This window comes from Ammodytes marinus, assembly GCF_949987685.1.
Source record: "Ammodytes marinus genome assembly, chromosome: 22".
In the NCBI taxonomy this organism is placed as follows: domain Eukaryota; kingdom Metazoa; phylum Chordata; class Actinopteri; order Uranoscopiformes; family Ammodytidae; genus Ammodytes; species Ammodytes marinus.
In genome coordinates this window covers 7,265,974-7,292,509 of record NC_137226.1, presented here as the reverse complement: position 1 = coordinate 7,292,509, position 26,536 = coordinate 7,265,974, and the positions used below count along the sequence as shown (strand labels likewise).

The following is a 26,536-nucleotide window of genomic DNA, read 5'->3' as shown; positions in this document are numbered from 1 at the left end:
GGGGGGGGGGGGGGGGGGGTTAGTTTACATGTGATAAAGTCCTGCATTGAGGTGTTATACAAGTGAGCTGTTTTCATACGTTTTCATAAGAAGACACGTGAAGGACATACGTTTTAGTTTCTGCAATATTATAGTGTTGTAATAACTTCATATCACATGATTATCAATTGGAATGCCGTTTTGTTCTCTGGGAACGTAATTTTGATGAGACAGGGTTGAGCATGCACATCTACTTTTGAGGATAGATGGTTAAATCAAAATAAATAATACAAAAAAAATCAGCCCGAGAGCCTGCCTATAATAGCATACATAACTTCGGACACACACGCGCGCGCACACACACACACACAACAGCGACAACAAGAACCAGATGTGGCACATTGTAACGGTTTCAAAACAACCGTCCCGTGACATACCGATGCAGGAGGGGATGGTGGGAGGTGTCACGTGGGCCGGTGTTTAAACGGAGCGGGGCTTTAATAGGCAAGAGAAGCTCGCGCTCAACTCCACACACTACAACTACACACAGGTTTGTTCACCTGAAGAGCGACAGGATGGACGCAGCGTATAAGAGAATCAATGGAAGCCACCAAGACACCAAGACAGAGACGGAGAACCAAGGAGGCACAGGGGTAACAATATCACTTACTACTCATACACACAAACACCTGCTATACAGCTTGCAAACTTATTTATTTTATTTCCAAGAATTCATTAGAAATGTAGGTGCATTCATATATCAATAGCAAGTCATTGTATAGGCTGTAATTTCCAATGCACTACTTCCTATCATTCTGTTTTTAATGCAGCATCAGGGACAAAGCCAGGCATAGCTGGAATATTCCAGGTAGACAAAACAGGGAAAGTTGTTGCCTCAGTGAAATGAATAGAGGACAACAACAAAAAGCAGCTGATGCAAGAGAAAAATGTGCAGTTATAGCGCTGTATATAGTACAAAACATGATCACTCTATTAGTTTGTATATCCTACAGGTACTTGGGCAAATACAGTGTACTTTCAGTTATGTCCTTTGTTTTCAGTGATTCTTGAGAAGTGGGACAAAACAGGGTGCAATGTTGAAAAAATACAAACCCTATGTTTCGGCAAATTAAATTACATGTATATATCCAACATATACTAAGCTACTGAGCTAAGCTTTGACACAAACTCCCAGCTTTTTTTTTTTTTCACCGTCATTGGACTATCACCACCGTCAGACGTCAACTCTGTCAGATTTCCTGTCTGACGCAGTTGACATCTGACAGTGGTGACAGGCAAATCCTTATAAAACGTGAATGTGCTGTCGAAAAACAGTTTTTATTGATATGAGAGATTAGTTAGTGTTGCTTTTGATGAAAAAAGCTATTTTTAATCATTAAAGTACATTTCTAATAGGTTTCCTTGCATATGAAAGATTGAAACCTTCTCTGAGGACACACTGTTTTGGACGTTGTGAGAAGATAACAAGTGTCATATATTTGATATAATAATGATAAAATTCGATTTAAGGGGATAATTGTGCTCCGGACATTCTATTCTTAATCCCTAATAACATCTACAATTTTAGATATTTTTAGTTTTAAACATAACAGCAGTTACATATGGAAGACAGCCTTTTGTCCCAGTTCTCAATAATCACTGTTTTAATTAAAGCTCAGTTATCTGCAGACTTAATTGAGTGATTCAAGTCAAATTTCAAGCAAAAATGAGTAGTTCCATCTTTGCAAATGTGAGAATGTCCAACTCCCCCCTCCCCCCACCTATATGTCAACAATAAATGTAATATCTTTTTGTGTTTGAGTTAACTGATTTGAGAAAAAAACAAACCATCTGGAGACGTCACATTATAATTTGTACTATTAATCAACAATAAATATTAAAAAAACAAGGAAGGCTCACAGTGAACAGTGATTCCCAGTGGCATTGTTTGTTCTTTAATGTTATTACCAAGGATCAAGTTAGCTGTTCTTTTAGAGACAACACACATGGCCCTGATCAACATTTTGAAGGGAAACAGTTTGACAATGTCCAAAAGAACATGAGATGCTTTTGGTTAATTAAGCTTAATGAATAATAATAAAATGTTAAAATGACCTTAGTTGCAGCACCAAATAAGCCTGCAGGTTTTACAGAAAAAAAAATCCCGAGTGCTATACTCTTTCAGTCAAGACGATCTGACACAACGTTATATTTAACATATGTCCGTCAATTCCCTTATCTGTTATGAAATGTTATTATATAACTGCCTGGACTGTGCAGGAATGCCAACATCTGTAACACGTTCGTATTGGCTCTCCCGTTTGTCAAAAAAAAAGCCCCTCTCATGTGTGGAGCATGTGTCTGAGGTCAGCCGCTCACAGGCTAAAGGTGTAAAAGGGTTCAAGCTTTAAGATGAGACTCTTAAAATTGGCAAAATTCATGGCTTTCCAACTGGATTTCATGCACTTTGTCTTAAGAAAACACAGACACGCAGAATGAGGTCAATACACCAAATCCAGACTTTGAAAAACATGTGTTTCTTCGTATAGATCATAAAAAGGACAGCAGTTTTTTTCAGGCTCCAGCAGTAACTTAAGTGTTAGCCTCTCCCCTGGGATTCAGCTTATGTAAAAAGGAAAAAGAAAAAAAAATCCCTGAAGAACACATACAAGTGCCAAAAAGCTTGTGCATGACTGTGCATTTAAATGTGGACTCAGCAATTCTACTTGTTGTCAAAATCACTTTTTGTCATAAAACACTGAATATCTCCTCAAGGTTCGCTACCTGTCTGTGCGCCCCTGAGAAAAAAAGTTATACACAGCCTAGGCTCTGTAAACGGGCATGTTGCTAGCCAGGGTGGGCCCCCTTTGTTCACAAACCTTTTTAAAAGAGCCTAGGCTGTAAATTAACACCAGATTGTTTCAGAGCACACACAGTACAGACAGGTAGCGGATCATGAGGAGATATTCACTGATTTTGACAAAAAAAGTTATTTTGACAACAAGAGTTCTCCAAAATGGCTGAGTCATCCTTTAACCCTGTGTTGTTTTCTGAAGTGTGAATATTTTTTCTCCACAGAGGCGAAGAGGTTCCATGTACCTAGAGGAAGAGACCGACAATAAGTCTGAAGTGGTCACCTGCATCTTCTCCCTGAAGGAGGAGGTTGGAGCTTTGGCCAAGTGTCTGCGGCTCTTTGAGGTAACTTACTACACACTGACAGCTCTCTCACACACACACACACACACACACACACACACACACACACACACACACACACACACACACACACACACACACACACACACACACACACACACACACGTAACATTAATGGTCTGATTCAAACAGATCAACATGACAAGTTAATGATGAAACTTTCTTAGATCTTTCATGTTACTGTTTCCGTATGCTCTTCATGCTTTATGGCCTTTCCTGACCCTTTAGCCAAACACACGCAGCTTATCTCAGATGTTTGTGTATCAGTCGTGTGCAAACATGACAGGAAGCTCTTTGAACCAATAACATGCCACCTTCGTGGTAAAACTAAAATAGACAAACATTTGAAAAATTTAAAAACTGATCGCTCACTTCTAGTTCGCAGAGGAGGACATTTTCTTTATAAAAGGCCTACATTTAGTTCACACTTAAGCACTTAGCCCAATTTGGAAATAGTTGTACTTCACTTGAGAATTTCCCTAATAATTCTACTTTACTTCTTCACGTCTGTCTACACAAGTACTACTATGAGTCCATTATATCCAGACACAATAGTAAAAGGGACACTCCAGCCATTTAGCATTTCATTTTTATGAAGTTTAAAGACTCACAAATGACATCTTTTAAAGAAGAATGAGTCAAAAGGAAGCAACAAAGGCCAAGAGTCTGGATCCTACATTTCCCATAATGCAACTCTATAATTTCTTTCCTTACACCCTTACACCACTCACTGCGTAGGCGAGTGCACCTTACAAATGCAATTCCAATTTAATATAATTACACTTTATAGGGGTCTTTTTGCATTGAAACAACTTTTTTAAAAAACATTACTTACATAAAATGTTGAAAAAAGGACTTAAAGAATGTGGTATCTCTAATTTGATATAGAAATTGTAACGCTTGCAATCACAAGAAGGTTACAGTTCAATGTGTTTATTATTCTCTTTTATTGATCTAAACTTTCTAAACCTGTGTGTACGTGACTGCACGTAGGCTCATGGTAAACAGTGATTGGCAGTGCCTCAATTGTTTAATCGTCAACATGGATGTCACTATCAAGGTCCAAGTTTGCTGTTCTGGCAGAGAAAGCACACAGTACGTGCCTACTGAACATTTCTCACAATGACAGTTCAAACCTGCAAAAAAAAACTTAAATGCTGTAGGTCAAATTTTATTTTTTTGGGTACATTTTTCACCTCAGCCAAATGTACATGGAGATGTATATGTGCTTGGCAAGTTAAATGTGTATAGTATGTTGCCAAATGCTGCTCTTAAATGCAGCTGCAAACGTCCGTATCCTCTTTGAACCTATGAGCTCCAGCTTCGCTGATCCTCCCCCTGCTCCACCCCCCTTACCTAACTTTCCAACTTTTCTATAAAACAGGCCAGATAACCCCCAATCCATCAACACACACACACCTCCTTTTCTAAAATGCGAAACATGCTGATACCCCTAAACACACACACACACACACACACACACACACACACACACACACACACACACACGCACACACACATCCTTGTAATTCGATCTGTATGAGGACCCTCATTGACATAATGCAATAATGCATTCCCAAGCCCCTTACCCTAACCTTAACCATCACAACTAAAGGCCTAACCCCAACCCTCACACTAACCTTAACCTAATCCAAAATCCTACTTGAACCTTCAAACCTTTGAAGAAGTGGACAAAGTCCTCACTTTCCTTAAATGTCCAAACTCCGATTGTTAAAAGCGGTGGTCCTCACAAAGATTCCTGTAAAAGGACACACACACACACACATTGAAGAGATTGTACATACTGCACTTTCTTCATTCTCGCACACATTGGGACATTGAATACAACTTGCTCTGTCCAACCATGTGCTTACGTTTAGCCGAGCAGATGTGGCCTTCATCACATGTTCATTTTCATCCTCTGAAATGTCTGAATGTCTGAACATTCCTTTATACTTTAGTGTTGGTAGTTGATCACCAAAACTGCCATACCGTTGATCCCTACCATGGTTAAACCCGAGCGTACGCATGTGATAGGCAGTGTGGTTTGCATGTGACAACGCATGACCTTCACTTCGCTACTACTGTTGTCGAGGCAACAGGAGGGCAAACGTCACCTGCCTTCCAGCCAAAGAGACGGCTCGGAGGGGTACACAAATCTGACAAACTGACCCTGCCTGCTTGCCTTCTGATGGCTTTAGGATTTAGCCTTGGCTATGTTAAGCTGGACCAGGTCGACAAATAGCATACATATTTTGCTCTTTGTGCACACAAACGATAATATCAATGATCGTTTTGAGCTTATGTTAGAAGACAGGGACACAGATTTAGGTCAAATGACTGAATTATAGGCTAAACATAACTGAACTTGTTTGAATTTAAATATGGTAATCCTAAAGTTTCATCCTTCTGTTTAACTACTGCTATTTAGACTAGATATCCTCCTTTGTAACTGGCATAGATTGAAAAGGTCCAGTATACCAAATGTTTTAAGTGTGTAGGCAATGATGATGATGATGAATGATATTAACGGTTTCATATATCATTCTCTTGTATTTACGGGGAATAATTACGTTGACCAATTGAGACTTTCTATCGGAAACCATTAACTTCTACTTTGATATGCTTATAAAGCTACAGTAATTGCTATGGAAGTTGCGGCACATCAAAAAAAGAGTCTTCTTTCTTTACTGGAATGCCAACCTTTGTCACTCCAGGGGGGGATGTAACACCACATGGCCATTACACAAAACAAAAAAAAAAAAAAGCTGCTTTATGTAAAATGCAATCCAGATGCTAGAAAACAGGAGCCTCCCGATAGCGCTCACGCCCCCCTCCTCTTTACTGAGCCTATAGTAGACAGAGAACAACATACTCCCTCTCTCCCTCCCCAAAAGTTACGCAAACAAAACAAAAACACATTTTTGAAGGTAACGACCACTTAAAGATATCACACTCGGCGGCACAAAACTCGAGCCTCTTTTGCATTTTGAACATGAAGTTTGAAAACTGCCCAAGGGCTCTTGTGTTCATGCTGCAGAATGAGAAATGTCTTATTGCCAGTGAGTGATTTATTTGAACGGTTTTGCTCTAAACCACCACACAGTATGTCCTGAATGACTTTATTATGCAAGTCCACTCTATCTGGCTTAGTGTCAGTTTGCATAGAGAGAGTTCAAGGCAGTGCTGACCAGATGACCAGAGGTTACAGTGTACTCTCTGGATAAATAGCCATCAGTGTGGTCACAACATGACAACACAGCACCCTCTGGTGGTGGAATGCTGTCAGTGCTGCAGCCTGGTTTATCACATTGTTTTAATGGTGAGATCTTCAGCCTTCAACCAATGGAAAATTACATAGTAAATATATACAGGTGCATCTCAATAAATTAAACATATCATGGAAAAGTTTTTAAAAATCTTCATATATTTCTAGATACATTATACAAAGTGACTTCCATAACACCTCAGCAGTGCCACAGGCTGATTACCTCCATGTTGTATTATGTAATATAAAGGAGCCACGACTAAGTATTGACTGCATAAATGAACGTACTTGTCAGAAGGTTGTAATTTCTGTATTAAAAATCCTTTTTTTTATTGGTCTCTGATGTAATATTTTTAACTGTTTGAGCTTTAAGCCCTAATCAACTACATTAGAAGAAAAAAGCCTTGAAATCAACCACTTAATGCGTAATGATTCTAGAATATTACATTAATATAATTACAGAAAAAAATTAACTCTTCCATGATATATAATATTTTTTGAGTTGCACCTGTATATGGAAACCACAAACAAACTCAGGTCTCACCAGAGTCTTTTCTAACCTTGTCAATGTGTCCGTGTTCAGGAGAAGAGCATCAACCTGACCCACATCGAGTCTCGTCCGTCGCGTTTGAACAAAGAGCAGTTTGAGTTCTTCATCAGCGTGGATTCTACCTGCTCCCAGGCACTGGATGACGTCATCAAAGGCCTGCGCGCTCAGATCAGCGGGCTGCACGAGCTCACACGCAACAAAGCCAAGGACACAGGTTAGTTAGAGGGTGTGTGTGTGTGTGTGTGTGTGTGTGTGTGTGTGTGTGTGTGTGTGTGTGTGTGTGTGTGTGTGTGTGTGTGTGTGTGTGTGTGTGTGTGTGTGTGTGTGTGAGGGTTGTGATTAGATGTTCACAAACTAGGATGAAAATAAATTCTCCTAACGATATGACGGTTAAAAACAGGAAATCTTTCATTTTACAAATCATACTGAACATAAAAAAAAAAGTGATTGCTTCTGTTTAAAGTGAGATTGAAATGATCCCATTCCCAAACACAACTTTCAGAGAATGTAATAAGTAGCCTCAACTTAAAGGTGCTACGAGGAACTTTAAAATATTTCTGAAACAGTCTCATCCTTTTCTGATGATCATAAATTACATGTAACAGCAAACGAGACCATCAGTGCAAATAATGCTATTTTTAGATAGTTTTTCTTAATGCCTTTGTCATTGGTACACTCACCCAGGAACAACTGATGGGGTAGTAAAAACACTGCCGCTTTTGTCCATAGGGGGTGCAAGAATGAACAAAAACTGAAAGTTTCTCAGAGTATCTTTAAAGTAAACAATTAGAACATGGGTAAAATTAAATAGAAACCGGAACATGTCTTGTAACTGTGATTGTGCTGTACATTTTTGTCTCTAAGGATCCCCTAGAAAATGAGATGGCCCATCTCAGGGGGTTATTCCTAGAAAATAATTTCGAACAAATATCAACCCAAGATGGGTGCCAGGGAGTCATTTGGGTTCACCTTGTGGGTATTATGAATATCTGAAATATCTCAACTGTTGTGCTAATCCATCCAGTAGATATAGAGAATTTGCAGCATAGGTGAAGCCTTTCGACTTGACGGTGGTGCAAGAGAAAAAAGTCAAGGAATCACCAGTCAGTAGCATTCACCTTCTAGGGGCCATCAATGTCCATATAAAAAAAGGAAATGGCAATTGCATATGATTGTAAGAGCCACAGGAGATGAAAACAATGGGCTAAACAACCTCATTTTGACTGAACCAAGATGTTTTCTAAGTTCAAGAGCAATGTTATTAGTGGAGCTTAGAGGACGTCTGGTTTCGGTGAAAAGTAGGTTGTAGTCCATTGTCTTCTCTACAACGATTGCAGAAGTTCCAATCTGTCAACATCTTTTCAACTTACCCGCAGTCTTGAACTGTGGAGTTCATTCTCGACATTTCGACTTCATTCGCAAAATTGTATTTTGTCTTCAAGTGCAAAGTAGAAAAAGACAATCCTCCTCTAATTTTTTCTTTTTCCTGTGGCCCTAATACTTCCGTAGGGCAATCACTCCAATAGATACTGAGATATTTCAGACAGGGCCAAAGTGGTGTAGGCGGCCTACAGACAGTCCAACACTGCCATCCCTAGGGCCACACAGCTAGCAAGGCAAAACAAAAAATTAAGTCAAGTCAAGAAAATGAACATCAATTCAAACTGTAATGGTCCATTTATCAAATCACTCAGTATTCCCCCCATCCCAAAGCCAGACTGGGTTAATGGACTAGCTAGCGTCGGCGAGGAGATGGATGGCCCCGGCGTCGCCCCACCATCTCCACCCCTTTATTAGTTGTTTCCAGAATGACATTAGTTTAGCCACTGAGGACCAACAGGCTTCAGCAGGGAACAGAGGACGCCTGTGTGTCCCCGGACCGCACTCACACAGGGGGAAGGGGGACATGCCAAGGTCACGGCAAGAAGAGACAGACAGGGCCACCATGGGTCCTCTGCTGACCCGTCTCTAGACACTGTGGTCTGCTTGTCAGGGTCAAGTGGACGATGTGTGTGTGTGTGTGTGTCTGTGTGTACTTGTACAGTCATCATTGTGAGGGCCAGTTTTTAGCTTTTAACAATAGGAGTGAGGACAATTTTTGGACAGTGAGGACATTTTGCCAGGTCCTCACTCCTTCAAAAGACCTGTTAGAGGGTTAAGACTTGGTATTTAGGTTCATGTTAGAATTAGGTTTATGTTAGGGTAAGTGTAAGGGTTTAGTTCGGCTTGTTAAGGTTAGGGTTAGGGACTAGGGAATGCATTATGTCAATGAGTGTCCTCACAAAGATAGAAGTACAACTACAAGGGTGTGTGTGTGTATGTATGTGTGTGTGTGTGTCTGGTGCCTGCCTGTTTATAGAGGAGCCTGGCAGTAGCATATTGTCTTCCTAAGGGGCCCTAAGGCTGGACCACATACTGAACAAAATGTGGATTGATGATCGGGCCCCAGTGTTTTCGTGTGTCATAAATCCACAAGCAGATGACCCTTGATTACTGTTCTGCTGAGTGTCAACATGCCATTGTGGCAATGAAAAAAATTAAGAAATCCGAAGGGCAAAAAGCACCAATTCGACTGTACTCATTTATACCAGTCAAGCAGCACATTATATGTATTACTTAAAAGGTACCATGTGTCGAATTTATTGGCATTTTAATAACATTGATAACTTGGTAGAAATGGAATATTATATTTATAAGTCTGTTTTAATTGGTGTATAGTGGAAAATAAAAGTTATTTGTTACCTTAGAATGAGCCTCTTACATCTACATAGGAGTGGGGCACCCTCCATGGATACTGAAACAGACAAACATAGCAGCCTTATGCATTATTACATAAAGTGGGGAAAATGCACCTGTTGGAAGAGGAAGAAGTACCTTGAAGGCCACCATAGCTTCTGTAAATCCTCCGAAAGGAGTTAAAAATCTAGAACTTTCACCTCTAGATTCTGCTAAATACTCCGATGACACACTGTACCTAAATATCCTGAATTTCTACTTTTTCCTTCTACGTTTGTGAAATGAACACTGACTTGACCTGAGTAAACACATGTTGACTAAACACACATTATCACCCTGTAATAACTGTTATTGTCTCTCCAGTTCCTTGGTTCCCTAATGACATCCAGGACTTGGACCGCTTTGCCAACCAGATTCTCAGCTACGGCTCCGAGCTGGATTCTGATCACCCGGTAAGGAACTGACTCATCCAATCGCTGTCTGTGCGCCACATCCTGCCTCTGTGTGTGTGTGTGTGTGTGTGTGTGTGTGTGTGGGGGTGTGTGTGTGTGTGTGTGTGTGTGTGTGAATACATATCCTCAACGCCCACACGCCCCTATGAAAGACGGGGCGCTTCGAAGATGACAGGCCGCACTCTATTCTTTTCTGATGGAAACTATCTAGACACACAAATTGATGTCATTGCTTTAATTGAGCCCCTATAATTATAGATAATTGCTCCCTTTTGCCTGCGCCATTAAAGCTAAATGTATTCATCATGAGCTGAAAAACACTCTACAAAGGGCTTGATTTGAATATGTATTTGCGTGCTCTTGTTAGAGACGGAGTGCATAATGCTGTCAAAGGCCACACAGGGTTTAGTCTTAGCAAGAGGATTTCCACTCTTTGATTTAGCTGAGAGTGGCCGGGCTGCTGCGATCATGAGATCTAACATGGATTTCCTTTGTGTGTGTATCTGTGTGTGTGTGTGTGTGTGTGTGTGTGTGTGTGTGTGTGTGTGTGTGTGTGTGTGTGTGTGTGTGTGTGTGTGTGTGTGTGTGTGTGTGTGTGTGTGTGTGTGTGTGTGTGTGTGTGTGTGTGTGTGTGTGTGTTTGTGTGTTTTCAGGGCTTCACAGATCCAGTGTACAGAGCTCGCAGGAAGGAGTTTGCTGACATCGCCTACAACTACAGACAGTAACTACCACTTAAAAAAAAAATCTATTTTCAAACTCCATTTCAAACTCTTTTTTTGCGTGCTGTTTTTTTTTTAAGTCTGGGAAGAAGTTAGGAAGTCTCAACTTTCATTTGAAGAATTCACATATCTATTTGCAGATGTGCAAAATTTTGTCCATGACTTCAGATTATTCGATACTGGTGGGTAAATGTGTTTTGTACCAAATTCACTGCAAAAAAAAATAGCTAGAAATGTACTAAAAAAAACATACTCACCAGATTTACCTCCTGCCTTGTTCATTATCATAAATAAATGAATCCTAAAAGGACAGTCATTATGCATTGCTAGAAACAAACTGATTCAATTCTTAATCTGCAAGTGAAATTTGGTACTAAATGTGCGGGAAATGGAGACGTGTCGAATTATTAGACTTAAAAGACTCTAATCCAATAAATGATTTGCCATTTTCAAATTCTCTCAGAAAATTCTCTCAAAGTACAAAATAACATTTTTAACAATGTAAAATGTATAGATGTAATAATTGGCTAAGCTTTCATGTCAACGTCCTTTATTTAAAAAAATAAATGATTATACTGTTTTTTAATTTGAATTTTTGTACAACTTTCTGTTTTGAAAGTTACAAGTAATCTTCTTAAGGGCTTTGATGATCTCACCCACCACAATTCAAATGAAATTTGCCTGGTGTTTAATGGAGACTTTTATTGCCCCATGACTTTTACATTACCACATTAATATGCCTACTAGTTCCTATGTGTGTATCCATGTAGTTTTTCATTTTTTTTTCACATGTTTTTCTTACTTATACTCATGCAACTCAACAAGATAAAATACACACAAAACACAAACTAATGCATTTACGCCATGCATCTCTTTGTCCCCAGTGGTCAAACCATTCCTCGTGTGGAGTACACAGAGGCTGAGCGGGTGACATGGGGCAAAGTCTTCCAGGAGCTGAAGACCCTTTACCCGACCCACGCCTGCCGCGAACACAACCGCGTCTTCCCCCTGCTGGAGCAATACTGTGGCTACAGGCAGGACAACATACCACAGCTGGAGGACGTGTCCCGCTTCCTGCAGTGTAAGTCACCACATGTCCCTTAAACAATAAGAGCTCTTCTATTTTATGTCATTCAGCAATTCTGGAAAAATGCTTATTGTCAATACCATTTCTTGTGAAAAGCAGTGAATATATTCTAACGATCCGCTATTTGTATGCCTACGTACTGTGTGTGCACTGAAAAAAAAGATCTGGCGTTACAGATCAGCCTAGGCTTTTTAAACTGGAATTTAAACAAAAAGTATGTTAACAAAGGGGTGCCCAAAAACGAGGCTAGTAAAGAGTGAGGATATATTTTGTAAGTCTTAAAGTAAAATGTTAATGATCGGTGATAAAAAAGACTCAAGGATTATTTTATTGTAATTCTCCTTTGGACTGAGTCATCCAGCTCTAGCATCACATAGTACATGAGCCCTTCCTTCATTCATGTCATTTTGGAACGCTTGTGGGGGCGGCACGAGGACCTGTTCAAACGCCCTACATCCTGTTACCTCCCTCCCTCACAATCTCACTCTTATCCAACACCAACTCTCTGGGTCTTAGCCCAGACAGAAAATGAATGATACATTAATATTTTATTGTATTTTATCTATTATATTTTATTAATACTATTTTTTGTTATTTTTGTGTTGTTGTTGTTGTTGTTGTTAGGGCTTTCATTGTCACATATACACCTATGTTCATGTTGCACTGTACTACTGACTATTCTGCTCAGTTTTCAAATGGCATTTTATTGAGAAATGTCTTACTGTATGATTATAAGATTTGTATTCTTAAACATGAAAAAAAAATAAAAAAAGATAAAAGGATCCGACAGCCGAGCTTATTCTTATATACAAAAATTTAAAAAATAAATCAAAAAACACTCACCTCTCCCCCCCACAGCGTGCACAGGTTTCCGGCTTCGCCCCGTGGCCGGCCTGCTCTCGTCCAGGGACTTCCTGGCTGGACTGGCCTTTCGCGTCTTCCATTCCACGCAGTACATCCGCCACGGCTCTGAGCCCACCTACACACCCGAACCGTGAGTGTGTCACCTTAGTTTATTTAAAAGGAACGAAAAATACAAATAATAAAATTGAATGCAATAAAAAATGTATTGATGTGATGTCACAGGGCAATTTTTGTCTTTGTTTTCTTATAAAGGGATATCTGCCATGAGCTCCTTGGACATGTTCCTCTGTTTGCTGACCCTAGTTTTGCCCAATTCTCACAGGTAATGAAGTGTTCTGTCAGATACCAAATAATAATAAAAAAACCTAGTAAAGCAGTGAGCAGATTACTGCTCCCTTCAAGCATTGTAACTGATTTTTTTTATATAATTATAAATGATATTGTGTATTCATATTCATATATTGATTTTACATACTGTATTATGATATATACTAACTATGATCCTGTTTTGTATAGGAAATCGGTCTTGCCTCCCTCGGTGCCCCTGATGAGTACATCGAGAAACTTGCTACTGTGAGTATCCTTAAAAAGCAAGCAGGGTCCCAAATTAGAAATAGTTTTAGTTTTGATCCTTGAAAGCCACCATAGCTTCTGTAATTTTTTAATGTATTGCCTGTTGTTGGTGTAGAGATCAATAAAGTTTTTATAACTTGACATGTGTGTGTGTCCTCAGGTGTACTGGTTCACTGTGGAGTTTGGCCTGTGTAAGCAAGGCTCAGAGATCAAAGCTTACGGCGCTGGACTGCTGTCATCGTTTGGAGAGCTGAAGGTAAGAGAGGAGGACACGGGGGCAACACGTGCTTTAAAGGAACAGTCTGTACATCACTTTATGCAAACACAGACCCGCCACAGCAAGCCAGCAAGTTTATTTATATAGAACCATTTGTGCACTAAGGCAATTCAAAGTGCTTTAGTTATAGCATAGTCACTTTGTAGCAGGCAATAGGTTAGTAGTCCACCTAGGTTAAATGTGTCACTAGGGGAGTCGGTCGGTCCGCTTGCCTCCAGCAGGGGTGCAGGTAAATTGGATCAGTGGGTAAGTGGGGGCAGAGAGAGAGAGAGAGAGAGAGAGAGAGAGAAAGAGAGAGAGCGAGAGAGAGAGAGAGAGAAAGAGAGAAAGAGAGAGAGAGAGAGAGAGAGAGAAAGAGAGAGAGAGAGAGAGAGAGAGACTAAAGCTTGCTATAATAATAATAATTAATTGCTTGGATTTATATAGCGCCTTTCATGATACTCAAAGCGCTTTACAGGGTTCCAGACAATTCGTTCACACACAGTCATACCGGTGGTGGTAAACTACCATAGTAGCCACAGCTGCCCTGGGGCAGACTGACAGAAGCGAGGCTGCCATTCAGCGCCATCGGCCCCTCCGACCACCACCTCAAACATACAGCAGTCATACACATTCACACGAGGCAAGGTGGGTGAAGTGTGTTGCCAAAGGACACAACGACCATGACACAAGTGGCCGGGCTGGGATCGAACCGCCAACCCTAGGATCATTGGCCAACCAGCTTAACCACCTGAGCCACAGTCGCCCCCAGTCGCTCACAAGTTACATAAGAAGCTGTCAGCAGAGGATGTGCACTCTGACAGGTCAAACACACAGCCCTGAATCATGCTGCACTTCCTGTTTAGCAAAGGAATAGACTTGGTGACTATGTTTACATGCACAGCATATTCTGATTAAGGTCCATATTCCGGTTAAGACAATATTCCAAATAAGGTGTTTACATGTGCAGCAGCTACGGGGATGCTTACATGATGTCATTCAGCATATTCCGAACAAGCCAGCGACGTGGTACAAGTGTCATGATGCCTGAATTCAGTGCATTTCTTTCCTGTAATAATTCCTGTCCCATCCAAGGAAAAAGAACATTCTTTATGTCATTATTGTTGTCTTGCATTGTTTTGCCAGCCAAAAATGACAGTCCTTTTTTTAAGGAGCCTTTTAAGGTGTATACATGCCACAATATTGTGATTAAGATCGGAAATACTCCAGGTGTCTTATTCCAATCATGGCTTATTTTGAATATGATTCTGATTAAGGTGAGCGAGAACTGCTGTGCAAGTAAACGTAGTCACTGATAAATTCAAATCCACAGTGAAAAAAATAAAAATAAAAAATTTAATATATCCTTTTTTTTTTTACTGTTTTCCTTCAGTACTGCTTGACGGACAAGCCCCAAATCAAGTCATTCGATCCAGAAAAGACCAGTCTCCAGAAATACCCAATCACAGAGTACCAGCCGGTTTACTTTGTCGCAGAGAGCTTTGAGGATGCCAAAGAGAAAGTGAGGTACGAAATAAATAATTTTTCTTTTTTCATTTGTAACTGGTTGAGAAGCAATCCTGCATATTTACGGTAAGTTGATGTTTGGATACAAAACCTGCATTCTTTAGTTAACTCTCACTAACATCATTCTCTGAATGCAGGAAATTTGCGGGCACCATCCCCAGGCCTTTCACTGTGCGCTACAACGCCTACACCCAGAGTATTGAAGTGCTGGACAACACTCAGCAGCTCAGCAACCTGGCTGACAGCATCAATAGTATGTGTCACTCAAATCTATTTCCCTCTGCCAAAGGCTTAATTAGACTTATTATTTTCAGAAACATAATAAACTGAGAGAAACCGCTGTAAAATCAAATAAGCCAGTTTGAATCTCCAATACAATGCAAATATAAACAAAATGATACGAGTTCATTACTGTCCCAAGTGTGCGGGGTTGTCTGGCAGGCGCACACACACACACACACACACACACACACGCGACATCATTAAAAGTACTGGAATATTATAAGAATATTTTAGATTTTTTAGTTGCTCGACAGGGCAGGACTGAATAGAGTGCAGAAAAAAACACACAATGGATTTACAGTCATATTATTCTCTTTTAGTTCTGATAAAAACAATTCTATGCCCTAATATCATAGGAAATGTTTTAATTTTTTTTTTCTTCTTTTAGGTGAAATGGGGAAATTGTGCGAAGCCCTGAGGAAACTGGAGTAATTGAAAACATAACCTGAGCCATGAGAATCAAATTGGTTTCTGCATAGCACGCTGTCAATTGAGCTTTTGTTTGTATTATAACTGAATATGCAAAGTCAAATAATGACGATAATACTGTAATCCACTTAGTATTTTAGTTGAGTGAATGCAATGTAGCCTCATACTTATGTAGGACCATAAAGAATGTGTCTAACAGCTGAAAATGCTACCGTCGATATTATAACAGTATAAATGTTATTGACAGACATGTTTTTCAAAATGAGAGGGTTTAATCAACCAACATCATTTAAGTTACTTGAATACATTTAAAACAATGTATGTAAACAAAATATCCTGCTTCTGATATGGTAACAAACATTAATGATTAATCAATTAATTTGTTTTCTAAAGGCATATTGAGAGATCTTTTTCTTCACCTCAGCTTTCAAATGTTTTGTATATGCATGAAGTGTATTAATAAAACAAATACATATATTTATTTTTCTGTCATTTACTTTGCTCCTGTATATTTCTCACATATCTGTTATTATTATGATTATGTAGATTACTGAATGTATTTTTTATCATGGTGTCTTGCGTACAAGTATAATATATGTATAGAGATATAAACATAGAGAGCAGCTATGATGTAGTTGTAAGCAGATAACATTAAAGTATTGGTTAACAAAACGAAAACTTCACATATTAGGACACTTTTGTATTTGTAGTTCCTAACAGCAGCATTATGGTTAATTGTTATAGAGCATGATAATAAAATGTTTATACACAGATCATTATTGGAGGTTTTTAAAAAAAACTTCTATGTCTTTGTCTTCTAAAAAAAAAAAACGTTTAAAAAAATTGGTATAATAGTGGTACAATTATAGCCAAACAATAATAGTTTTTTTGTTTGTTTTTCCTATATAAAAATAGTTATACTACAATGAACACTATTTTTGTCATTTTATAAATAACGACTGACAGTTCTATGTAACCTATTATGACCTGTTTTGGTTGAATGAATCTGTGAATCATAACATATCCATCACCTTTTTCAGGGTGGGCTATCTCCCCCTCCTAATAGCACTATTATTCCCATAAAAAGACGGGGCCTAATATGATGACGCAAAACAGGCAACAACAAAAAACACAACACAAGTAAGACGCACGTGCCATAATAGCGCATCTCATCTCCATACAGCCCTCAGATGGCAGGGTATTTAAACCTATCCCCAGGTGATGCTGGAGCACACATACACCTCTTATAATATTAGGTCCATGACACACACTGCACTGACTGTGAAGCCCCCCCAAATCACACCAGCACACACATAGCGGCCAGATGAAGACAGACAGCGCGGTACAGCCGGTTCCCTTCACCGGTAGAAAGCAGAGTCTGATCGATGATGCCCGTAGAGAGCGCACCGGGTCGGCTGGCGGCTCCCCGGGGCCCGTGGGCTCCAGGCCCGGGGACGGAGGCTTCGTGTTCGAGGAGAAGCAGGACGGCAGGGTCGCTCTCAATGTCCTTTTCACACTCAGCAACGAGAAAAACGCAGGATTCTTCAAGACTGGGAAAATATTCGAGGTGAGTCTACATATTTTACACTTTATTAGTTTTTTTAACCAGGTTAAATAAAGGATATTGATTCATTGAGATCCTTTACTGAGGTTAAAGATAACTCGTGTAGAATATTGAATCCTTTGAGTGTTATTGTACATTATATCATTCAGTTTTTTTTATTACCGATGCAGTTTAAATAGTATTTTTATGATGTAGGCTATTTGGTCGAGAAATGGCAGCTGAAAAAATATATTTACTTTCATAGGCTACTTATTTATGTATTTCCATTTTCTGCAACTTTAACTAAGCCTATACATTTCAAAGGGAAATATTGCCATTTTAAATCCACCACATTTATTTGACAGCTTTAGTGTCATTGCAGTTTCAGATTAATAATACAAAATATTGTCAACAAATTAATGATATAGCAATAATTCAAATCAAAATTAAACTTAAGTATACAGTATAAAGTCATTCAATGAATTAGCTTACCTTTTTACCAATTGTAAAAATCCATCCAATATTTATTTAATTATTTTTGGGTGCAAACGGACCTTATCGATTATTATTATGATTGATCATGTCAAGAAACTATTCTGAAAAATGTATTTATTTAGCATAATTTTAAAAACGTTCTCGACACTTTCTTCATATCCCTTGTAGACGTTTGAAGCTAAACTCCTCCACATTGAGAGTCGACCGGGGCGGCGCTCCAAGCAGAGCACCACAGACCTGGACTTCTTCATGAAGTGTGAGGTTCACAACTCTGACGTTGACGTTTTCATCAACTCCCTGAAGAGAGTGGCTGACAATGTACGCTCCTTACCGGAGGAAAAAGGCAATTACCTGATTTTATTTAACACCATTAACCATAATTAAAGCTATAGTGTGTAACTGTTTCCATATAAATGATTGTCGGTTACATTCAAGCCATTGCCAAATGAGTTGACACAAAGTTGATTTAGCCTACAGAGCTCCACAAAACTCTCTCTGTATTTCTCAGTCTGGCAGTGTTATTTTTGCAACAGAGACAATTACAAAAAGCACTATTTCATGAGCGTTTCCTACTTTCATCCTCACAGTTCCCTGGTTTCCCCGACAAATAAAAGACCTCGACAGATGCAACATGTTAATAACCAAATTTGATCCGGACATGGACAAGGACCATCCGGTAAGTTCTATACCCATCTACTGCAAAACGTCACATATGTCTATATGTTCTGAAATTAAATATGGAGTACTTCAAGGCTTTGTTCTAGGTCCTCTGCTCTATCTCAGCCACTGGCCAAATTATACAGTTATGGAGTGAATTTCCACTGGTACGCGTATGACACACAGCTGTATGTTCCTGTAGAGGCAGACAATCTTACTCAAATTGCTAATTTAGAGGCATGTTTGTCAGTTGTCAAATCCTGGATGTTAAGTAATTATTTGTTCCTGAATTCTGATAATACGTCAATGCTGTTGATGGGCCCTTCCCAACTATTGCCCACCTTACACCAAACGACATTTCAAAAATTGCTACTTGTTATATTTGGGTTATACCTTATATACTGCAAATGGAAATTATTCAATTTTCATTTCAATCATTTTTATCAGAAGAAATGCAGCCTATTTATTGGGATTCAACATCTTTCTTCTGCAGGGATACAGCGATATAGAATACAGAAAGAGACGGGCTTTCATCTCTGAGCTCGCCTTCACATACAAACAGTAAGTCAGATTATTATAAGTCATTCCCTTCACTGAGTACGTAGCACAAATATTCTCTTATATAAATTAATTTGTTTTGTCACAGAGGCGACCCGCTACCGACTGTGGAGTACACAGCAGAGGAGGTATCCACATGGTGAGGATGAGCTGCATATCTACAAAATGCCGATTGATTGATCGATTGATTGATTGATTGAAGTGCAGTGGTGTGACTGTGTGGTTTGTCTTGAAGGAGGGAGGTATACCTGCAGCTCCGGAGTATTTACCCGAGTCTGGCCTGTAGGCAGTTCCTGGACGGGCTGCAGCAGCTGGAGAAGGAGTGTGGCTATGGAGAAGACCGCATCCCTCAGCTCAGGGAGGTCTCCGCATTCCTGAAAGGTGAATATTTTCAATTAACGGAAAGGTGGAATCAGCTATTCTGGAGAAAGCTTGTTGTCAAAATCAGTGAATGTCTCCTCACGATCCTCTCTACCTGTATATACTGTACAATGTGTGTGCTGAATAAATATATCCAATACACAGCCTATAGGCTCTGTAAACAGGTATGTTGGATTACATACCATCACAGTGAGTCTGACAGGTTCTCTCCTCCTTTCAGAGAAAACTGGTTTCCAGATTCGTCCAGTGGCCGGCCTCCTGTCGGCCAGAGATTTCCTCAACAGTTTGGCCTTCAGGGTGTTCCAGTGCACACAGTACATCCGACACTCCTCTGCACCCATGCATTCCCCTGAGCCGTGAGTCAACACTATCATTTTCATTTGACATACAGTGTATGTATTTATCTGTTACTTCTTGTATTGACTCGGTCCAATCTGCTCCGACAGAGACTGCTGTCATGAACTACTCGGACATATTCCCATGCTGGCAGATAAAGAATTCGCCCAATTTTCACAGGTAACTGTACAGTGTGCATCACAATGTCTTCCTTTAAGTGTAATCTAGTGGTATTAATCTTTAATACTAATTGATTGAACAATTTCAGGAGATTGGACTTGCCTCGCTTGGAGTTTCAGATGAAGACATCGAGAAACTATCAACAGTGAGTTTTAATTAAGATTTAAAATCTTGAATGAGACATTCTCAAAGTTACCTGAATGCTAATGTTACACATATTCTTGTACACCAAATTACATCATACCTTCATGTCAAATATTGACAAACCATATCTTTTTTACATCTGAGGGGAAACACAGCCTCTCTTACAGATCTTCAGTGCCATCTAGTGGCCAAAGTTAATAGCTTCACATTATGTTTATCCATGCCATCTTCCAGATAATATCTTCAAATATATTTTTTCTCGTTCTCCCATTGCAGTTATATTGGTTCACAGTAGAGTTTGGCCTATGCAAACAGAATGGAGCGGTGAAAGCTTACGGCGCTGGACTCCTGTCGTCTTATGGAGAGCTTGTTGTGAGTGTCCTCTTCAGGGTTCACACACTTATTTTGCAGCATATTCGTTTTGGTGTCCTGACAGTCTTTTAAACGCGTCCTTGCAGTACGCTGTGTCCAATGAGCCAGAGTACAAGCCTTTCAGCCCGGAGGAGACAGCTGTGCAGCCGTACCAGGACCAGACCTACCAGCCAGTTTACTTTGTGTCAGAGAGCTTTGAGGATGCCAAGATTAAGATGAGGTATTTCGCCCTTTTAAGAGTTATTATGAGTACATTTTGCAGACAACAATGCAAGCCTGTACATTAGAAGATAAGACATTAAATCAGAACTGCACTTTAAACTACTTTCAGCCCTCAAAATACTAAATGTGTTAGTTAAAATACTTTGTTGAACTTTTTTTGTTTAAGTCCAAGGTTTTAAATTAAAGCATGAACCGATAAAACCTAGGTCAACCGCCTATTAATTACCTTGTACTATGTCTACTAGAACTATAGAATAACTAACTAAATACATCTTCACCTATTGACTTGATATTATGGAAAGACTTGAGGCTGTGGTGGATGATGCAATATTTAGTAACTAGCTTCTTGTACTTGAAGGCCACCGTAGATTCTTAACCTGAACCTGGTGGTGCAACAACTTTGTTAGAGACTGAAGGTTGTTTTTCCCTGATAGTGGTCACCCATATACAGTATGTTATTGCATCTACATGAATTTATACTTTATTCACTTCCTTTCAGGAGATACTCTGCAGCCATCAAACGTCCTTTTGCAGTTCGCTACGACCCCTTTACCTGCAGTGTGGAGGTTCTGGATCAGCCCGGTAAGATCCAGAACGCTTTATATCAGATAAGAGACGATCTGAAGACCCTTCACAGCGCCTTGGAGAAGCTCAGTTCATCTTAAGACCAGGCGGCCGATGTTTCCGAAGAGACGGAGAAAGACATGCAGCTGGAGAAAAACAACTCACAAGCAATGGGATCGAAAGCTAAAGTGCATCATTTTTTCTTATAAGTTTATCTTGGTTACATTCAAGCCATCAGCAAACAAGTTGACACAGTTGCTTAAGCCCATGAGCTCCACAAAACTCTCTATTTCTCAGTATGGCAGTGTTAACAAACTGGTGTCAACCCCGATACTGGCGCAGGAGCTCAGAAAAATCCCAAGAAGCACACAAGAAGTTTAATTTGTTCTATTGCTGAGAAAAAACCTGGACGTACAGCAGAAGGAATAAAAGCCTTACCTCATGATGCGCCGACAGCATTGTTGTAATTTCTCAGAATATTCAAGATCAGGACCAGGTTTTGAATTGCAGAAGGAAAAATTTCACACGCAATGGGATGGACTTGAGATCTACTAACATGAAAAACACAAAGAAAAACCACAATGTAGTCATGTTTGTGCGGTTCCACAGTGCCCTATATTTGTGTGTGTATAATGTATCATGTACAAAGAAATAAATGTTTATTTTCATCACGAAACTTTGGTGTTTTACATTCTAGAGAGACAGAGAAGATTAAAAAGGTGCTGAAGAGAGAACGTACAGCGTTTGCCAGGAGAATGAATCAGAGAGAGAGAGAGAGAGAGAGAGAAAGAGAGAGAGAGAGAGAGAGATTGAGAGAAAGAGAGTGGGTGAACCACTACAATACGATCACTTGTCTGCCATTCTCTTCCTTTTAATTCCAAACCAACTATTTCCATTTGGGAAAAAATCTTGGAACCCATTTATCTTCATGTGTTATTAAACAGAGGGAAGGAGCTAATTATGAATGATTTAAGTATCATGTTCCTTCAAGCTGGTCAAGGCCAGAGCCAGCACTAGAGGCCCAGTACATCTAGTATAGGGGGCCAGGTCACCGGGACCTCACAGTACAACCACAATACACACACACACACACACACACACACCGCAGGGCTGCAGTGCTGACAGATGCTCTTCTCTCTTTATTTCTCTTTCTACATGCGATCGTTGAACTTGGCCAACGGTGTTTCTTGACGGACTTCCAGGGGTTTGATCTCCACACAGGCGACAATGCGTATCGGAGGCAAACGCACGTCAAAGCTTTCCCCCCTGAGGAAAGATCTCCATCTCCAGGACTCATAAAGAATCACCCCCATCAACGTACGCGGTGGCTGGCAAACTGTACCAAATCGAAACCGACTTGTCTTGGGAAGCTTTCCTCTTCCCATAATTCCACTCGACAGTAAATCAAGCCCTCCCTAGGAAACCCTGTGTTTGTGGAGTAGAAAAAAAAATTGTGTGTAGAGTGATCTACTGCTTGACAAGTGTGTAGGGACACACAAATGCCATGTACGCACGCACACAGGCAGTCCTCCCTCCAAGCAAAAGTCAAACACTTTATAATTTCTTGTACCTCGCTCTCTGCATCCAGCGCCCTCAAATCCACAAATCCCCATTAAAAAAAACACTGCCAGGATCCTGAAACTGCTGAGGTTCCAAACAAAAGCAGGTTGCCGCAGCAACAGGGCGACCAGTTAAAAGATCCAGCTAAGATTCTTGTGTCTAACGTAGGCTACTCTACCGCAAATCCCAAACGCTGTATCATCCTGACTTTAACCATAAGTGTTTCCTTTTATTGATGTCGGGGCCATCCTAACCCCTACGCTGGACTGGAAACAGGGTCAGGAGGTTCACTCCTCAGGCCAGAGAACTCACAGAGAGATACTGAACCCGGGGATTAAAAGCCTGATAAAGAACCACAAGTCAGTTATTCAGGAGAATGCTTGTTGTCCAAATACTTTTTTGTCAAAATCAATGACTATCTTGTGTTGATATACACAGCCATAGGCTCTGTAAATGGTTATGTAAACAAAGGGGGCCCACTTTAGCTGGCAACATAGCAGTTGACAGAGCCATGGCTGTGTATTATTAACCACATATTTATTTTCAGGGCACACAGTACGTACAGGTACAGTGGATCATGAGGAGATTCATTGATTTTGACGACAAGCATTCTCCAGAATCGCTGACTCCACCTTTAACAGGTGAGAAGAGAAAATAGCATTCTCATGTCAGTACATATAGTACAGAGCTGGAATAAGGAACAGAAACGGCAGCAAGCCTGACCCAACAAGAGAAATGTAAAAACAACAATTTGCGGCTTTAGGGAGAGTTTGGTGCTGGAACATTTTCTTGACAGCTGGCAACATTTGTGTTTATGTCCATGTTAAACAATCGCAATACAAGGTGGACATCAAGGCAGGGCTGGGGAAAGCCCTGGATAGGTTTTCAACATCTGGAAGTCCAAGCAATACAGCCTCAAAACAAAGGTGCTTCTATGTAACGAAAAGGTCATGTCCACCTTTCTGAATGGTTGTGAATGCTGCCGAGGGACCAAGGCAATAGGAAAAGGATTGAGGCAATCCAGTAAGAATTCCTCCTGGCCCAACAAGATCTTAACCTTTGTACTATATAAAAACAACACAGAATCAGGAACATTATCACTGAAATAAAGCGGAGGAAATTGGAGATTGTGGTCTAGAGGTTGACCTGACATTGACTCCTCAAAGCAAGCCCAGGATGACCTGGCACAGCTAGCTGGCTAGGGGGAGACATAATGGTTATTGTCCCACAGAGAACAAAGAGGAATACTTATAAGGTAATAAAGGTGTATTTTGGTCTCTCAGGAGTAAAAGTTCTAGATTGCAATACGTTGCTTACACCTCCGGTTCGGATCATTTATAGAAGCTATGGTGGCCTTTAAGGACAAGAAGCTTACTAAAGATTGGATCATCATCCACAAGTGCCTCAAGTATTTCCACAATATCAAGTGATGTGGTGAAGATGTATTTTTTTTTATAGTATATTCTTTGTCTTCCAACAGGTGCATTTCTGCACACACACACACACACACACACACACACACACACACACACACACACACACACAGCAACAGTTCAGATGAGCATTAAACTCCACTCCAAAGTGTAGTGACAGAGCACTTTTGGATTTACTCACTGTTCTACCCATCAGGTTCGTAACGTAATCGCTTCATTCTGGGAACGCACTGCACAACAAACCAGCCGTGAGATTAAATCAAACACCGGCCTCAAAGAACTCTAATCTCTTTCTTTGTTTCTCGTCATATCATGCCCCTCATTATTTTTATTTGCTCGCCTTTTTGTTGAGCCTGGGGCTTAAAGTTGGCAGGGCCGACTAAGACCTGTAGGAATTATCTGAGTGGGGAGATTAGGAGAAAGTTGGTGAGGATTTTTAAAGCCGTTTTGATCTCTCTTTCATCCATTTCACAGTTTGTTATAAATCCACACACCACAAGAGATCAAGCTGTTTTCGAGGTATAATAGCTTCATTCAGGTTACATCAAAGGTAACATAGAGGCCAAAGGGGCAGTGACATCTTGAGGACGTGCTTCCAGGAAAGAGTTTTGTAAGATGTCCAAGAATGAACATGTGTTGTAGACACTGGTGGACAGTGAAGAAGTAAATGTATTGAGTATAGAATTTAATTACATTTTCGGAGTATTTGTACTTTACTTGAGTATCTGCTTTTTTGGGAAACAAAAAAATATATATAATATTGAGCGAAAGTGTGTCACTTCACTTTTCGTTTTGATCCACTCATCTTGTTGGAAGTCGAGTCCTACGTTAATCTTTTGCCTTTATCTAGCTAAGATGTAAACTTGTACTTTTAAGAACTTGAGTACTTTAAAAAATCAAATACTCTTCTGGTACTTTTACTTGTGTAAAAATTTGACTGGGAAACTGGTATTTGAAAAATATTTGACCAGGAGAATCGACTGTATTCTTTGACTTAAATCCTGGGGTTGAGTACTCTGTCCACCCCTGTACTTGAAGGCAAACTCGTTTCATTCAGATTATATCAAAGGTAACGTGGAGATCAAGGGGGCAGTTACACCTTGAGGAGGTGCTTCCAGGAAAAGAGTTTTGTAAGATGTCCAAGAAGGATCATATGTTAGTTGTAGAAATCAGCTCACAGAAAAGATGGAATGAGATCTAGATGCTATTCTGCCAATCAGCCATCAGATGGTGTCCTCGAGTCACTGGAATTTGTCAAGCCATTGGGATTCATGACTCATGCTTCAGACAAAAAGTAGCCCAGTTAGCAATTCCAGTGCCCAGTAAGGGAGCTTTTATACTCTTTGGAAGACACTCAGTGTGCACGGACCAAAAAAATGGCAGCTTCTTGCACCTGACATTGACATCTCCCGTGTTAAATGCAGCTGCCCCACTTGCACCTAAAGCACAGTGAAATGCAGAGAGAGAGAGACCACATTAGACTTGTTCAAACACAAGCGTGAGACCAGGAGAGCAGTAGCATGTTATGCTTTGTGGATGGCGGTTAACGCGCCTTGTCCAAGAAATATACGAGTTTGACGAACTGGTTTTGAAAGAGTGGAGGTCTCCATGGCTTCTTCTTAGCTCAATTCTGTCTTGCAGAGGCGTCGCTGCACAATGCAACCTTGTGTTTCAAGCTGACATATACATTATTAAAGTACAATAAACGGCTCTGTTAAGACGCCCGAGTATGAATGCACATTTATCCAACTGTTGCACCCTTGAAGATTAAGTACATCTGTGGAAACAAGTGATCGGCTGTCACCTAAAATGATTCATGATCAAGTTAATTAAATGGGTGCCATCTGCAGCTTAGCAGGCGGTATGACTGCCTTGAAAATGGAGATGGTGGTTTTTCACAGTATGGCATTCCTGTGACAGTACAAGGAGTCCTTGTTTTACAGGAGGGCATCAAAAGATTCTGCCAAATGATCCCTTGTGTGGAGAAGTGATAAATCCTTTGCCTAGGTAAGGTGATGCACTTCTTTTGTATGTCAAGGACTTGGAAATGACCTGAAATGGCCCTTGAACTCTCGTGCTTCCCAAAGATTTCACTTATAACACCCCCCCCCCCCCCCTGCAGGGTTTGTCCAACAGCTGGAGAACTGCCCGAC

The 26,536-nt window shown here is 40.2% G+C and overlaps 2 protein-coding genes across 2 annotated transcripts; both read left to right on the top strand.

Annotated features, from left to right (window-relative positions):
* The first annotated feature begins 500 nt into the window (after nucleotides 1–500).
* Nucleotides 501–16,409, top strand: pah (phenylalanine hydroxylase). The gene is made up of 13 exons (XM_080050875.1): nucleotides 501–632; nucleotides 3,058–3,177; nucleotides 7,047–7,227; nucleotides 10,113–10,201; nucleotides 10,855–10,922; nucleotides 11,805–12,001; nucleotides 12,866–13,001; nucleotides 13,124–13,193; nucleotides 13,388–13,444; nucleotides 13,605–13,700; nucleotides 15,094–15,227; nucleotides 15,365–15,480; nucleotides 15,898–16,409. The coding sequence occupies exons 1-13, from the start codon at nucleotides 555–557 to the stop codon at nucleotides 15,939–15,941; spliced, it is 1,386 nt and encodes a 461-aa protein (XP_079907001.1). The 5' UTR covers nucleotides 501–554; the 3' UTR covers nucleotides 15,942–16,409.
* Nucleotides 16,410–17,262: 853 nt separating this feature from the next.
* th2 (tyrosine hydroxylase 2) lies at nucleotides 17,263–21,491 on the top strand (the record flags this gene model as incomplete). Its single annotated transcript, XM_080050876.1, has 12 exons — nucleotides 17,263–17,505; nucleotides 18,145–18,319; nucleotides 18,564–18,652; nucleotides 19,127–19,194; nucleotides 19,280–19,330; nucleotides 19,427–19,572; nucleotides 19,793–19,928; nucleotides 20,019–20,088; nucleotides 20,177–20,233; nucleotides 20,509–20,604; nucleotides 20,691–20,824; nucleotides 21,326–21,491. 12 exons carry the CDS (start codon nucleotides 17,263–17,265, stop codon nucleotides 21,489–21,491), a joined length of 1,431 nt encoding a protein of 476 aa, XP_079907002.1.
* Between the last annotated feature and the right edge of the window lie 5,045 nt (nucleotides 21,492–26,536).

What these genes read in the sequence shown, in the direction of transcription:
- pah (XM_080050875.1), top strand. Translation starts at nt 555, where the DNA reads ATGGACGCAGCGTATAAGAGAATCAATGGAAGCCACCAAGACACCAAG. An exon ending in ACATCGAGAAACTTGCTACT is followed by an intron (nt 13,445 to 13,604) that starts GTGAGTATCCTT and finishes GTGTGTCCTCAG; the next exon opens with GTGTACTGGTTCACTGTGGA. An exon ending in CATCGTTTGGAGAGCTGAAG is followed by an intron (nt 13,701 to 15,093) that starts GTAAGAGAGGAG and finishes GTTTTCCTTCAG; the next exon opens with TACTGCTTGACGGACAAGCC.